Below are 15,307 nucleotides of genomic sequence, written 5' to 3'. Positions count from 1 at the left end.
GTCGAGTTGACACATTAGCCTAACCATCACACCCCCTTAGACTCCCCATTACTGATCTTTAGCATTGTTATAGTACCTTCTTTGCCATTGCTGTAAAAATATTACAATACTACTGTTAACTATAGTCTATATGTTACATTAGTTGTGTTTTTCCACCCTGAAAAAGAGGAACAGTTTTGTGTTTGTACTGTTAGCCACCGTCATCCTCTACCCAGTGAAATCACTGCTTTACACATTCCCTAGATGATCCTCTAGCTTTCTTTCAGGTGGCATTACTCCCTAGACTACCCCTTTACTCGCTTTAATGCGTTACCATCAAATTGATCCATTTCTCCACGTTTACAATCCACCTTATTAAACATCCTACATAACATTCTGCATCAGCTCTCCCTTCTCAACCTGTATTCTTTCTCCTAGTAACCTATACTCTAGAGCTTAACTGCATAGGTTTATTCATTGTATTTAGTTCATATTAGTGAGACCATACAGTAGTTGCCCTTTTGTGTCTGGCTTATTTCACTCAACATAATGTTCTCAGGGTTCATGCATGTTGTCATTCCATTCTCTCTTGAATTCACCCAATTAGCAGAATCTAAAAGGGAGCCAGCAGGCAAAGGAGAAATGTGGTTTGCAGAGTCCCAATCCCAGCAGCACAGAGCAGGGTGGATTTGGAGCTGGGAGCCAGCCTCTTAATAGCTGGCCCAGGCAGGGAGCACAGTTCTTTGGCCCCAGGAGTCCTGGAGCATTGGCTGAAGGCAGAAAGGGCCAGTTGTCAGATGCCTGTGCACCCTGCTTTAAGTAAGCCAGAATCCATAGCCAGAGCACTCCAATAGCCTGGCTTTTTCCTACCAAGCCTCTTGGAAAGCTTCAGCCATGGGGACATGGATTGGGTCACTAGATCCATGAATTAATTGTTCAACCATTTAGCAAGGACTGTCAGATTCCCAGCCTGGGAGGGGTTGGGGGAATCTCCCCCTAACTCCCCACCCTGAAATGACCAAGCCTAATTCATATTTTAGGTATGCCACTTGCAATATTCTATATTAGTTTAGGTTATTGGTTGTAAACAACAGAAACAAATTCTGAATTAAGTAGCAATTGAGTTTATTAGGAAGAAATAGCAACTTAGGGAATGAAGATGCCGGGATGACTCCAAAGCACTGCTGCTAGAACCTGTTCCCACTTGCCTCTGTTTGGGGATGTCTGCTTAGATTTCACATTGCCGCAGTGTTCGGTTTGCGTCAGTGGCCACCCCTCGGTCCATCCCTGCTAGGGGATTGGAATACTGTGACAGGCAGGTGTCTGAGTCACGTGACTCGTCTGCACCCTGGAGATATTATATGAGGCTGCCAACCCCAGGGATCCACATGGAAGGGGAAGGAGCAGATCCCTTAGAGAAAGGAAGGTGGGAAGCAAGGTGGGAAGACAAAAACAACAAATGAACGGTCAGAGTGGGAAGCTGGGATTTCACGATTACAAGAAGAGGAAGTAGCCACATTATAAAAGGCATGGAGGAAGGAGGTTGCTCCTTTACCCTTAAAGATTTTCTGACCCCACAGACCTCCCCACTGGCATGGGCACACTCCTGGCTTGACTGGTCCTGGCCTAATGGCTTCTCTCTTCACTGTGATGTCCTCCGGGGGCCGTGTATTAAATCACACATTGTCCTTGGGTTACCTCTTGCATGTCCTGGACAGTGCCACTGCCTCCTCCGGTTTCCTTTGCATGACCACTGCTCTAGGTCCCCATAGGCATGCTTTCCTTGGATTTGTCCATGAAAATGAATCCTTTTCCTATAGGACTTGCTCTTGCTATCAGGTGGGAAAAGACCAGATAAACTAATTCGACTCGGGTTTTAATACCTGAGAAGAGTGTAATACACCACAACTCTCACCTAATACTCTTTTGCTGAAAGCTCAAGGGAATGAGTGAAGAAATCAGAGGCTCCACTGTGGGCTGCCGGTGAAGGCACCTGAGGGAACCATTCTTGGTGGCACTCAGATCATCTCGTGCAGGTGCCAGCCCCATCAGTTCCATGTGGGCCTGCAGCACCCCCTCAAGTGCTTAACACCGAGTGCTGAGTCCTTAGGCTCCGTTTTGAAACTTGGAAAGAAATAAGGCATTGCATTAAATTACAAGGATTAAGCATGAACAATCTGCATTGTATGTCTGACCAAATATACACCAGGGTGACATTCAAAACGTTTTATAACTTGTATGGCAAGCGGAACTGTTTGCTCACCCACCCCCAACCCCGTTTCTCCATGTGAGGTGTTAACCCTTTAGTTGCTGGATTGTGGGAGAAATTCCTGGAGGCCCCAAACAGGGGCCAGGGGGGCAGGGAAGCCCCGGATGGCAGGGCCTGGGGCAGCGGCAGCTTACTGGGTTTTAATGACAGAAGGCTGTGGCTCTATTGGCGTGGATCAGCAGCAGGGCAGTCCTAGATGCTGGGTGCAGGGGAGATAATCTGGGGTCCTGAGGCTCAGGAGGGCCTGAATTTGAAACTCCCTAGGTGAGGGGGGGAGGCGGTAGATCCTGGAGGTTGAGGAAGGGGCTCCTCAGGCTGCCCTGAGTACTAAAGCCTTTGGGGTCCCTGCGATGCCTGCGAGGGACAGGGCTGCAGGCGGGTGCGTCATCCACGAGGCACCGTGGCGGGCAGAGGTGCAGGAGTGGAGCGGGTGTAGATGTTGAAGGAGGAGCCCAGGGGAGGGAAGGAGACGCCCAAGCCTTCCTCACATGATGGGTGGGGAGGGGAGGGGGCCGGGAGCAGGGAGGGTGGGTGCAGGGCCCGGGGAATCACAATGTCAACCTTCCTTCTGTATTTTTGTGTCTTTGTAAAATCTGGCGTTAGGAGTTCTGGGTCATCCTTTGAGGCGGTGCGCAGGAGGGTGGGCAAGATTCGCTCTGGCTGTTGCCTTGGCTAGGGGATAGGGTGGGAGCGAAAGGGGAAGTTATGGCTATTATGCACTAAGTGGTACGTAAGTGTTGAGCATTTAAGGAGAACAGATTCCCACCGCAGCCACTGCTGTCTGCTCCTGGCCACCTTCTGTAGACACTGCCTACACTGGGAGCTGTGGGCCCTGGAAACAGGCCCCTGGGCGTGAGCATTGTTCCTTTGGATACTTGTAGTGGCTCTTGAGAGGGGAGTAGGGGATCCAAGGGGAACTCAAATGACCTTCAAAGTCAAGTCCAGGTGAGCCAGGGAAGGAATGCGGCAGCACAAGGACAGAGTTGCATCTCCTCCAGGAAGCCACCCTTAGTTAGTCCAACCTCCAGGGTCTCTAATGTCTCCGAACTTACAGCTCTAGCTATAGAAAGTAATGGAGAGAAGGCTTATCGCCCATTCATTCTTTTTTTTTTTTTTTTAATGGGAAGGCCCTTTATTTATTTAAAAGATTTATTTTTATTTATTTCTCTCCCTTACCCTCCATTGTCTGCTCTGTGTCCATTTGCTGTGTGTTCTTCTGTGTCCGCTTACATTCTTGTCAGGCGGCACCAGGAATCTGTGTCTCTTTGTTGTGTCATCTTACTGCATCAGCTCTCCATGTGTGCAGCACCACTCCTGGGCAGGCTGCACTTTTTTTCACGCAGAGCAGCTCTCCTTGCGGGACACACTTCTTGTGGGTGGGGCGCCCCTGCATGGCACGGCACTCCTTGTGCACAGCAGCACTGCGCGTGGGCCAGCTCACCACATGGGTCAGGAGGCCCTGGGTATTGAACCCTGGACCCTCCATATGGTAGGTGGATGCTCTATCAGTTGAGCCACATCCACTTCCCACCCATTCATTGTTTCTAAGGGAAGAAGGAGTTCTCCAGAAGTTTGAATTCCAATGCTCAGTGGTATTGGAGTTGCCATGGAGACTTTGTAAAACATTAAGGGCCCTGTGCTGTCAAACACAAATATAGCATAAGTCACAAATAAGAGTTGTACATGCAATTTAAAAATTTTCAGTAGCTACTGTTTAAGAAGTTAAAAAAATGTAATTAATTAATTTTATTTAACCCATATGTCTAAGTATTGTCATTTCAACATAACCAAAAAAAAAAACCAAAACCATTATTGAGATATTTTAAATTTTCTTTTTGTCCTAAGTGTTTGAAATCCAGTTCTAATCTAATTTATACTTATGACATACCTCAATTTGGATTAGTTTCATATCAAATGCTAATGTGGCAATTTGCTACTGTATTGGATGGATCTAGCCTCTAAGTGAGAGCCCACCATGGGGTCTCAGAATTTAGAAAGGCCTTCTTGTTGGCTTGGTCAGTCCCATTGTCTGCCTGTGTATGCTCTTGTTGCCCCAAGATATGTGCTTGCACTTGGGCCACTGACTCATGCCCTAACTGCCATTGTTTTGGGTAGTCGAGGGACTTACTTTTAGTCAGGTTTCCTGGCCCTGTGCCAAGTTTCCTCTATGCTTCAGTTCTTCCTTTTCAGAACCTTGCATGTCATTGCAATATAATTCAAGGCTTCCATGGGCTAGGATCCAATGGACCCAACCCAAACAGGAAACTGGCTTTCTCATTGTTTATTTGGAACCATGATCCAGAAAATGTCAGACACTTGTTTTCAATGCTTCATTGAGCTGGAAATGAATTGAAATTTGACCATTTCCAGTGGGGCTTTCTGACGTGGAATGATTTAGAAGCTTCAACTGTTAGATCGAGGATTGATTAGAACATGAATTGACTGTAAGCTTTCCTTCATCTGATCATTATTGCTGGCCATCTCATTCTTTACTTAGAATCTTGTCAGAAGCTATACAACCTTGTAAGAGGCTGAAGTGTCAAATATAGCCTAAAGAACTCTGGGAGTGTTCCAGCAAGTATTCCACAAAGTGTCTTTATGGAAAAGGTCATGGTCTAGACCTCTGCCCCAAACCCTTTCGTGAATTCCACAGAAGACAGTCTTGTCTGTCACCATAAGGCTCTCTCCAGTGTGGTGTGGGGACAAAGTTATTATACACCACTTGTGGTAGACATGCTGGCTGCCTGTTAATAACTTTTGCTCCAAAATGGCAGAGCTCACCCACTGCAATAGAGGCTGACAATGCATGTTTTCCCAGACTCCTTTGCAGCCAGTAATGGCCATACATCCCAGTTCTGACAAAAAAAGACGTAAGTAAAAGTGTTACGGGAATGCTTCTAGGAGAATTTCCCCCCTGATAAAGAGAGGCATGAGAAAATGGCTCCTTTACAAATCTGGTTGCTCCTCTTCTACATGATGGGGTTATGATGCTTACAACTGGGTAGCCATTTTGGGACTGTAGAAAACAAGCTGAGGATGAAAGGACAGCCTTCTGGGATTGCTGAAAATGATGGGAAGAATGGAAGGAGATTACATCCACGATGACGCTGTTGAGCAGCTGTACCAAATCCGGAACAAACCACTTTTAGGAATGAAATCCCTCTTTTAGTCAGGTATTTTGTTACTTGCAGCCAAAAAAAAAAAAAAAGAAATCCTAAATTGTATGTGTGGTGACTGGGAGCTGTATATACCTCAGAAAAACATGTTATTAGGCTTAATCCATTCCTGTGGGTGTGAATCCATTGTAAGTAGACCTTTTGATGAGTTAAGGTATGGCTCTATCAGGATGGGTCTAAATCCTATTACCAGAGTCCTCTTTAAACCGAGTGAAACTGAGGGGTGGAGGAGAAAGAGAAATGGGAGAAGGGGAGGGAGGAGAGAGAGAGGGAGAAGAAGAGAGAAGTGAGAGGGAGAGGAAGAGTGAAGCAAGAGGGAGAGCGAGCCAGAGCCACAGAGAGAGGAGCCAAAAGTTGAACATCAATGAAACCAGGAAGGGAAGAAAGAGACCAGCTAGGGACCAAGATGCCAGCAGTTAGCCCCAGAAAGCCAAAGAATTTGAGGAGAAATCATTGCCTTGATGATGCCTTGATTTGAAATTTTTCCTAACTTCAAAACTATGAGCCATTAAACCCCTATTATTTAGGCCAGCTCATTGCAGTATGGATGCCTAGTACTTAATGGTATACTTGTCTTCTGGGTTTTTAAATTTTTTTCTTTTTCTTTTTAGCAAGAATGCTCTTCCATCAAGCTAGTCACTTGTCTATCTCTTACTCATTCTCGTTACCATACTATTACATATACTTGTTTCACCTCATAAAGTTCTTGTGAGGGCAGGGACCATGACCATCTATTGTAGTCCAAGTTCCTGCTTTGTAATAGCCATTCGATAAATATTTGCCAAATAATGAATTAATGGGGGCTACCAAGGAGGTAGAATCCCCAGAACCTGGCTATTGCCTAGGGAGGGGTGAGGGAACGAAGTTAAGGATGGTACCCTGTTTCTGGCTTGTATGGTTGGATAGAAGGTGCTTTCTCCATGGGTCAATGTGGGAGGGAGAGCAGAATAGTTGAAGAGGAAGAGTTCTGTCCTGAATTTCTTCAGTTTGAGGAGGTATTTTTGGAATTGTTCCTGGAGGCATTTGAACAAAGCGCTTCTCATGAAGCATGAGAAGCATGGGATTGCCCAGGAAGAGTGTGTGGAGTGAGATGAGAAGTGACTCGGCAGTGCTCCCATCTCATTTTGTGGCAACATCATACACCTTGTTGCCCAAGCTAGAAATCAAGATGTTATTCTTGACACCTCCTGTTCCTTTGCCCCGACATCCAATCCATCACCAAGTTCTGATGATTCCATCTCCTCACTCACACACCCATAAAATTTTCTCCACCCCTACAGCCTCTTCTAGAATCTAAATCACCACCACCTCCCACATACCTCAATATCATTTCATCAGGGAAGTCTTCTCTGACTCACCCCCAAACTATCTACCTTGGTAACCTCAGACAATTAGCTTTGTTGGAGCACCATGGGGTGATTTGGACTTTGGTGACCTATACAGGCAAAAAAACCCCAAAACAAACAAAAAACCCACACAAAAACCCAAACTCACACACACAAAACTTACCAAAGACTTATGTATAAAAACTACAGTTATTAATTCAAATGAGAAATGAAACTAACAAGGATCAGAAACATATCTGTGGACAAGCATGTTTTCCCCCCTAGATGGCAATTTTACACTGGAAATCAAATAATTTATGAGTATAGGATCAGGCAAGGGGTAAACTGGCTGAATTTACTAAAGCAATAGCCCAGTGTACCCATTCTACCACAGAGATCGTCCTTGATACTTGCTTCTGCCGCCTTCCCCCCATACCAAAGACCCCCTGCCTATGTTTAACTCATTTCCTACAAGGTTAATACTTAATAAGGTTAAGGCCAAACATAGAAGCAATCTCTCTCTTTTGGGTGACTTTGCATATCTATGCCCTGATCTATCTATTTTACAGTTTAAGAGTTGTAAAAGCAGACTATTACAGGACTTTTATTTCCTTCATTACAAGCTGATTATTTACTATATTCTTTTTTCAAAACTTAGATTCCTTCAGGATTTATTTATCCTGAACAGAACTCTGTAGCCTTGAAGCTACAAGTCCTTCTAATGGTTTAGGGTGCTGACAGTGTCAATGGTCAAGAAGGAGAGGAAACTCTGAAGGTTAAAGCTTTTGGAAGGAATTTGTTAGATAAGGATGAAGGTTGAAAACACTTATAAGCATAAAACCTAGGTTTGTATTTAATAACCATGTTAATAATCTTGCAAGGTTGAATATAAGATGCCCTTGGAAATTCCCGATCTCCTGTGGAATGTTTCCTTCAATCTCCACCAATTGGGTATCATAGGTAATATACAAATTAGCACCTATAACTCCTAAAAGTATTTAGTGCCCACAGACTTTTTTCAGCATAAGAGCCTCAAAAAATTCCCCTCTGTCTCTTCTCCCTCAGACCAAAGGAACACTTAATGACTTGATGACTCTAGTAAACTTGTGATCATGAAAAATAGGTAAGATAGGCTTTATTTTGACAGAGGGACCCCATTGGAGGTACCTGTTTGGGTTGCTTTGGAACTCATTATTGGAACTTAAAGTAAATTTCCATTCATATATACATATATATATATATTTTTCCCCCCAAATATACCAACCATGGGTAAAAGGAGGTAGGAGAGAAGTGCTTCAAGGGGTGGAGACAAGCATGATTGTGGCTCAATTGTCTGGGGGTAACATTCTGAGAAGTGGCTTGTCCTTGAAAGCTGACCTCTGAGGCATGCCCATGGCTCAAGGTCACTCCTGGTGGAGTCGCCCAGGGCCTGTCTGGGAGTGCATGGGACCTGGCTCTCAAATACTGATATCAAGGTGAACACCTGTTCCAGTCCTCCCTAATCTATTCTGGAGGTCTCATAAATCTGAAACTGAACAGGGTTTTCTGAAGCAGACATCTGATGCTATTATCAAGTATAAAAAAGGAATAAGCATTCTAGCACATCATATAATAACATAAGCAACCATATTTGTAGAAGGGATTGTTAATATACACAGTAGTTCTAAATGGCACAGGTGACTTTTAAACAAAACTTGCACAGAATTAACAAAAAACTTACAGAAAATTTATACCACATCAACTGAGTGTGTAGTTTATTAGTAACTTACATAGAAGTTTGTTATAGAGATCACAGGAAAAATATAAATGCTCTCTAAGAAAAGTAATCAAATACTTAACTTTAGTATAATACTTAATAAAAAATAGCTTGAGAAAATTAATACCATTTATGTTATACAATATACAAGGCTTTGAAATGTGCCTATTGACAAAACTGAGTGAGCGCCACAAGAAGTTGCTGTGATTAGCACACTGGGGCTCTCCCTGAGGATTAGCTTTGGACCACTTCTGAGGTCTCTCTTTCCCTCAGCCACAGTCCAGAGTCTCACTCCTGCTCATCTTTGGTTTTGCTTGCGTATTTGTTTCCCCCAACTCTTATTTCACAAATTCCCTAACAAGGGCGTTTTCAGTTCTAACACTTAATAGGTAGTTTTCCCGCAGCAGTATACATAAATTTATGCCAGTTCATGGTTTCAAAAGGCTTCGGTTACAGGGTTTTAAAAGCAGAATAATGTTTGTTTTCCTGAGGAAAGGAAGGAGTAAACTTTCCCCTGAAATATTTGTAGTTTCACTTCCCTCCTTCTATTTCGTCACTCAGCAAACTGTTTATCGTACACTGAGCAGTAGGAGCCTAAAGAGGAAACAAAAAACTTGAGGATGCCAAAATGTCACTTTTCCAATCCAAAACACTGAAGGTATCTAAGTAGTTAAAAGGGAAGATAAATGAGCATAATTTTCCACCGCCATCTTTGGCATGTCTGGTAATGGGAGTTTTATAGAGTTGATAACTTTTAAATTAAAACAAAACAAAACAAAAAACACTCCTGGAGAATTCTTTGCCTCTATTCTTTCTGGTGGTTCAAATACCACTGGTTTTTGAGAGCAAATACTGTGAGTACTCAGAAAATGAGTAGTTTTTTTTTTTTTTAAAGAAGTCCAGCAGTTTCTAAAAACAACATCCATAAGCAATCCAACATTAACCTTAGGACTTTATAACCTGTAAGACATCCTCAAATGAACTAAAAATGTGATTTTAAAGGGCCAATGGGTGTTGATGACTTGATTCTACGCATTTGTGGCATTTACAACATCAATGTAAAGATTACAGTAAAATAGCCACGTGGAGTATTTTGTAAATATGTAACTTTTAATATCTAGGAACTGGGTAAGCCAGGAACTTCTCTTATTTCATTTCATTGGAAAAAACTCCATTCTCATAAGAAAAAATAATAAAGCCCACTTTAAAAATTCTTCGCAATCTCCAAGAATAGTGGCAATACAGAGCAATTTTGATAGACAAAATCCCTCTCTCCCTCCTACAGCTCTGTCAGCCCAAAAGAACCCAACCATGTCCTAGTGAGAGGACGCCACACTCATGGGCAGCGCTGCAGTGCTTCTCCTGAGGAGCTAGGTCAGCCGTCAGCCTGCACGCCCTAGGTGCTAACTACAGCTACAATGTGCACCTTGCCCTGATGAGAACACAGCCAAGCTGGTGATATGGGAATTCTGTGTTGACTTCGATTTTGTGACTGCAAATTCCATTCACTTAAGGCTAAGTTGGTTTATAAAGCTTAATGTTTAATACTGTCAACCTCCTTCAGTCAACCAAACACCCAGAATATCAATAAATATCAATAATTAGCTCCGGCGCCACTTCCTCTTTCTGCTGGAACATTTTGATTTTATAAAGATGATATAGTCTTAGTCAGCTCCAGTGCCTCACTGGGGCTTAAAATTCCACAGCCAGAGCATATCACCTGGACATGTCTCTTACGTGCTTGGGGATGTTTCTGAAGTCGAAGAGAAAAATCCAAAATGAACAAAAACAGATTGCTGAAGGGTTAGTATGAAAGTTATTAATAGTGAAAAACAACAGTGTGCCGGGACCCTGGAAGTCAGTCAGTAGGGGCGGTTAGCCGGAAATGCCTCGTGACCATAGTTCTGGATGGCTGCTGTGCTCACAAAGGGCTGTCAACCGTCCTTTTCTTCGCTTGAAGATAGATGATGCGGTTTTCTTCAGGAAAAGTGGTTTTGTTGAGGGGCATCCTGTAGATGTTGGGGTTTTTTGTGTCCAGCAAGAGGAACAGGAGTGTGGCCAGACAGAAGGGCCAGGTACAAGACGGCAAGCCGACCTGGGGAGAGATGAGCCACACGCTCCTTGGAGATCGCATCTGGAAGCCACCTGCTCAAAGCACCACCCACCACCGCGCTCTCACCCAGCCCAGCAGGCTGCGTCCTTGGGCGCACTGCTTTGTATGCCCATGGAGACCGAGTCCAAGCCCTCAGAGCACTGGTTGGCTGAAATGTTATCATGCATTCTCTAGGGCAGCTGGTTATTTCTCTGCCTGGTATTTCTTTCCCCCTCTCCAAAGTCAGACTTTTTATGCCAGATGTGCAAACATGGACACAGAGATGTCACTTACCAAAACACCTCTGGTGCCTGACCACACATCACATTCACAAGGCCTTCTCTGATTAACCTAGCCCCTGGTAACCTCTTCCCCTTGAACTCCACCCAGGCTAGGTCTTGGTTTCTACTTGCTCCACTTCTTTCCATTCTGTCCCCCCAATAGACTGCCACTGTCCATGGCAGCTTACGTAATTCTGGGCACACACCCTCCGTCAGGTCTGTCCCCTAGGCATGCATGGATACGGTGGTGTGTAGGTGTACACACTGCACATCAGACTTATCTGGGGGACTTATAAAAAATATAGAAGCCCAAGCCCACACAAGAACCACTCTTTCAGAAATACCAGGGAATGGGGCCCTAAGGATCTATATTTTTCAAAATCTTTCCAGCTGACTCTTCTGTGCAGCCTGCTTGGTTCTGGTCCAAGGACAGATGCATGTGAACCATTGCTGGGATGTGAAGGGCCCGTCAGGCTCTAAATGTACCTCCCAGGCATGCCTGTGAAAGGGTTTCAACTTTCTGCCATAACGACGCTGCTTTCCATCAGCACCTTCCCAGGTAAGATCTCTCAGCTGCTGCTGAGAGGACTGGACAATGCCCTTACCACTAGCAGCTGTGGCCTCATTGCCATGGATTTTGAGTTATTAGAAACTGGCCCTAGTGATAGCAGTGGTGGGTGAAGGAAAGTTCAGGATAGGGAGCCTCAGACCAGTCTGGGAGGTGACGGATTGTGGAATAGTTAAGGGACACTAGAATCCTCGGGAGGGTAAGGAAAGGTCAAAGGGCAGGAGGACAGTGCTGCAAAAGAAGGAGAGAGCAGAGCAGGAGGCAATCAATGGACAATGATTTTGCCTATACAATAACTCAGCCATGAGGTGTCTGAATAAGTCCTGCTGATGATGGACAGGGAATTTTAAAAAGTCAAGAGAAGAGGCTGAGAAGCTATTGACTACTTTATTTTTTATAAACATCTGGGTCTTGAGCTGATTCTACTTTTCCTCCCTTTCCTGATTTCTCAGATATCACAAAGTCCTGGCTTTCTGTTTAGGTAAAAAATAGTCTAAAGTCAACTTCCTGACACTCAGAGTCAGACCATGAAATGGAGAATATGGCACACAACTGAGTTTCACTTCTTTAAACCAAGAAATTGGATATGTCAAATGAGCCTGTCTCCATGGTTTGGATTAAAGTTCTCTGGGATACTGGGGTGAGAGAGGACACAGGAGAAGGGAAAGTGCTGGTTAGCAGTCGTGGGGCCTGTTGTCGGACCCCATAGAGAAGAAGAACTTCCCATTGAAATGCGAGCTAATCAGTCATGCTGCTGAAAAAGCGAGAGGAAAGCCAACTCACCACAGCCATCATGTGTGTCATGCTGATTCCAAGGTAGGCAGTGAACAGGGCTGCAAAACAGCAGAGAATGACAGGTGCACTTTTAAATTTTTTTAGCTTTAGTCATTTTTCCTCTCTCAAGTTTTGATTAAGGATGGCAATCACATAAAGCAACCACAAAAGAAAAACAGTAATGTGATTGAGTACACTTTTATTCTACCAAAATATATTCTTTTAAAAAAAGCTATTGCTCTAACATATATATTACACAATTTGCCATTTTAACCATTTAAAAATATGTATATCAGTGGCATTGATTATTGGTGGAGATGGTAGATGTACTTTCTTTTTTTTTTTTTATGTACTGGGGCCAGGGATTAAAACCCAGACCTCATATGTGAGAAGCTGGCGCTCCACCACTAAGCCACATTGGCTCCTCTGAGTTGATTTTTTTCTTTGCTTGTTGTTGTTTGTTTGTTTTTAGGAGGTGCTGGGGATTGAACCTGGGACCTCCCGTGTGGGAAGCAGGTGCTCAACTGCTTGAGTCACATCTGCTCCTTAGATGCACTTTTAATCACAGGAAAGATGGTCTTCCAATATGAATCATCTAGAATGTGTGCTGCCACCTTTCGCCAGCCAGCCTAGCCACATGTTATAAATACTAATGCAGCCTTGGGTTCAAATCCTGGTTCCGGCACTTAGGAGCATGGCAACTTCTGGCAAGCTACTGCTCTAAGCCTTGATTTCCTTATTGTAAAATGGGGGTAATAGGACTAGCTCCCTCACAGGGCAGGCGTGAGCATATAAGGAGGCACTGCCTATGCGTCATAAAGTAATTTTCCCATGGTTTTTCTATTTTGTTGTTGTTCCTACTAATACTTAAGAAAAAGGGCTCCCATGGCAAATAAACTTTCCTGTTATTTTATCCAAGCAGAGTGGAATTAAAATGAATCTTAGGAGTGTTCTTGAGATAGCATGCTTTCTATATGATCTCATTGCATCTAGGATTCTCATAGTAATGGTTAGAATTCATAGTACAAAAAAAAAAATTATGAGGTAAAAAATAAAAGAGGTACAATTTTGAAGTGTGGTAGAAACTGAACACAAACCTGGGTTCTTCCCCTTGATATTAGCATTTTCCCAAGACCATTAGGGTTGGCACAGAGGTCAATGAATCAATATACCATGTTTTAACCTGGAGTGAGAGAAACTGGCCGAGTGGGTAATTTAGAGCATATGTGCGACTTTCAATGTAAAGCAAGAGAAACAAACATCTCAGCCAGTTAATCATCGGCTCCCCGGGCTGGGTTGAGAAGGATGTTCAGGAAGGCTCAGGGAAGCCCACACAACCTCTCGGGCCCCCAGCGCTCACCATCTAGTCTTCAGTCCCGTGAGTAATCACATCACGGGGTACGGCGGGAGGGTTTCTGCCATCCTCATTTACTTTAATATAGACTTCCATCCTCTTAGCAACCTTTTGTCTTTTTAATTCTAGTATTTAGCAGATGCAAATTCTTTCACATCTTAATGATCTCACACTAAGCAGAACTGGTCTTTGGAGACAGTCCAGTCTTCATATCCCAATTCTGACATTATTTATTTTATAACAAGTCATGAAATTTCTCTGAATCCTGGGCTCATGGGCTGTGAAATGGCAACTTGAAGACCTGCTTTCCTGGGAGGTGATGAATCTCAAATGAGAGCATGTATTTCCATGAGCAGCAGATGTAAACGCATCGCTTTCCCCATGGGACTGAGATACTGCTCTGAACAGAAGGATGCTCTTGGCCTCGGTGGAAGTCCTTCTCTCCTTTGTTTTGCCAATTTCATTTTTCTTTTTCATTTCATTCATTCATTCAACCAGTATTCATTGGCCCTCTGCTAAGCCCTGGGGACACTCTGTCCCTGACTTCTCTGCATCTGATCTTCTGCTATCCCTCCCCTCAGACCTTACCGACCTCTCCCTCATTTTACTACCTATTACACCTACCACACCTATCAAGCACATTTGGGGCACTGGTACACCTCATACTGTTATGCTGTTTTGCAGTGATCTCTAATTCTAAGTTGCTTTTCTCTTCATAGTAAGCATGTCAGACTACTGAACGGTTATCCCTGTCAATTAAGGCTTGCTGAGGCTCTCTCTGCCTAGAGGAGCCCACACCAAATCTTGTGTGTATTCCTATCTTTCTCTCATATTTCTCAGCAAGCTCTGTTCTTTCCCCCATTTCCCAAATAAACTTTTTTTTACTGGCCTAACTAAACTGGCGTGTCCAAAAATTCATTTATGCATCATAGCCAAGAACCTGGAGGAAGCCAACACTTCTCTGTTTTCATTTGGTGAGGCAATGCCTGGAGAAGTATTAATATAAGTGAGTGGTGCTCCCAGACCCCTGCCAGAAACTGGAATAAGGTAATATCTCACACCAAACCAGACAGAACAGTGTCAGGAGAACCCAGTAAATCTGTAACTTTCCTCAGAGACAAAAAAATAAATACATAAGCTTGATATCCTTGAGTGGTTGGCTGCAAAAGGAGTCATGAAGACCTTGCAGAGAGGCACCTGCACAACAATATCTAAACTGGGTTTTTTTTCAGCTGCTGAAGCCAAGGGCAAGTTTAATATGCTTGAGCCAATGCAGAACTGAGAATTTGTACATACCCTCCTCAGAAGACCCCTGGAAGCATCACTTGACTTTTTTATTTTTCAATTTGTTTTTTTCTCAACTCCCTCATTTTCTGTTTCTTTTGCCTATAAAACTCCTAGCCCCCATTCTCACTTTGAACTGGTTTTGGGAAGATTCCCCAAGTTTTTTGCTTGTGCATTGGCAATAAATCACCTTCTCTCTGAAAAAATAAAGTAAAATAAAATAAAAATAAATAAAAGCCTTGCAGAGTTGAACTGGGAAAACTTTATGTTAGAGGCAAAGTTCTGCACACCCCAGTCTGTAGGCAAGGAGACTGATGGTTTTCTGGGTGATGGGGGAAGTGCAAAGGCCCTTGAGTGCTAAAAGGAAGACTGGATGTCAGCTCTTCACGCACAAAGTGCCTTCCAACAGACTGCCATATGCAAGTCGTTCTATGATAATCAACCACTAA

General features: G+C 43.7%; 1 protein-coding gene across 5 annotated transcripts in view; it reads right to left on the bottom strand.

The window, feature by feature from the left end:
• Nucleotides 1-8,475: 8,475 nt before the first annotated feature.
• SLC14A1 (solute carrier family 14 member 1 (Kidd blood group)) overlaps nt 8,476-15,307 on the bottom strand; it is a 29,520-nt gene continuing 22,688 nt past the window's right edge. For all 5 annotated transcript variants that reach the window (XM_004484703.5, XM_058277614.1, XM_023586394.3 and 2 more), the window contains 2 exons: nt 12,230-12,279; nt 8,476-10,600 (listed from right to left, as the gene is read on the bottom strand). In XM_004484703.5, the coding sequence (XP_004484760.1) occupies nt 10,427-10,600; nt 12,230-12,279 (224 nt within the window). In that variant the 3' untranslated portion in view covers nt 8,476-10,426. The remainder of the gene's footprint in view (nt 10,601-12,229; nt 12,280-15,307) is intronic.

This window comes from Dasypus novemcinctus, chromosome 16 (genome assembly GCF_030445035.2).
Source record: "Dasypus novemcinctus isolate mDasNov1 chromosome 16, mDasNov1.1.hap2, whole genome shotgun sequence".
NCBI classification, from domain to species: Eukaryota; Metazoa; Chordata; class Mammalia; order Cingulata; family Dasypodidae; genus Dasypus; species Dasypus novemcinctus.
This window is presented reverse-complemented; position numbering and strand designations above follow the sequence as displayed.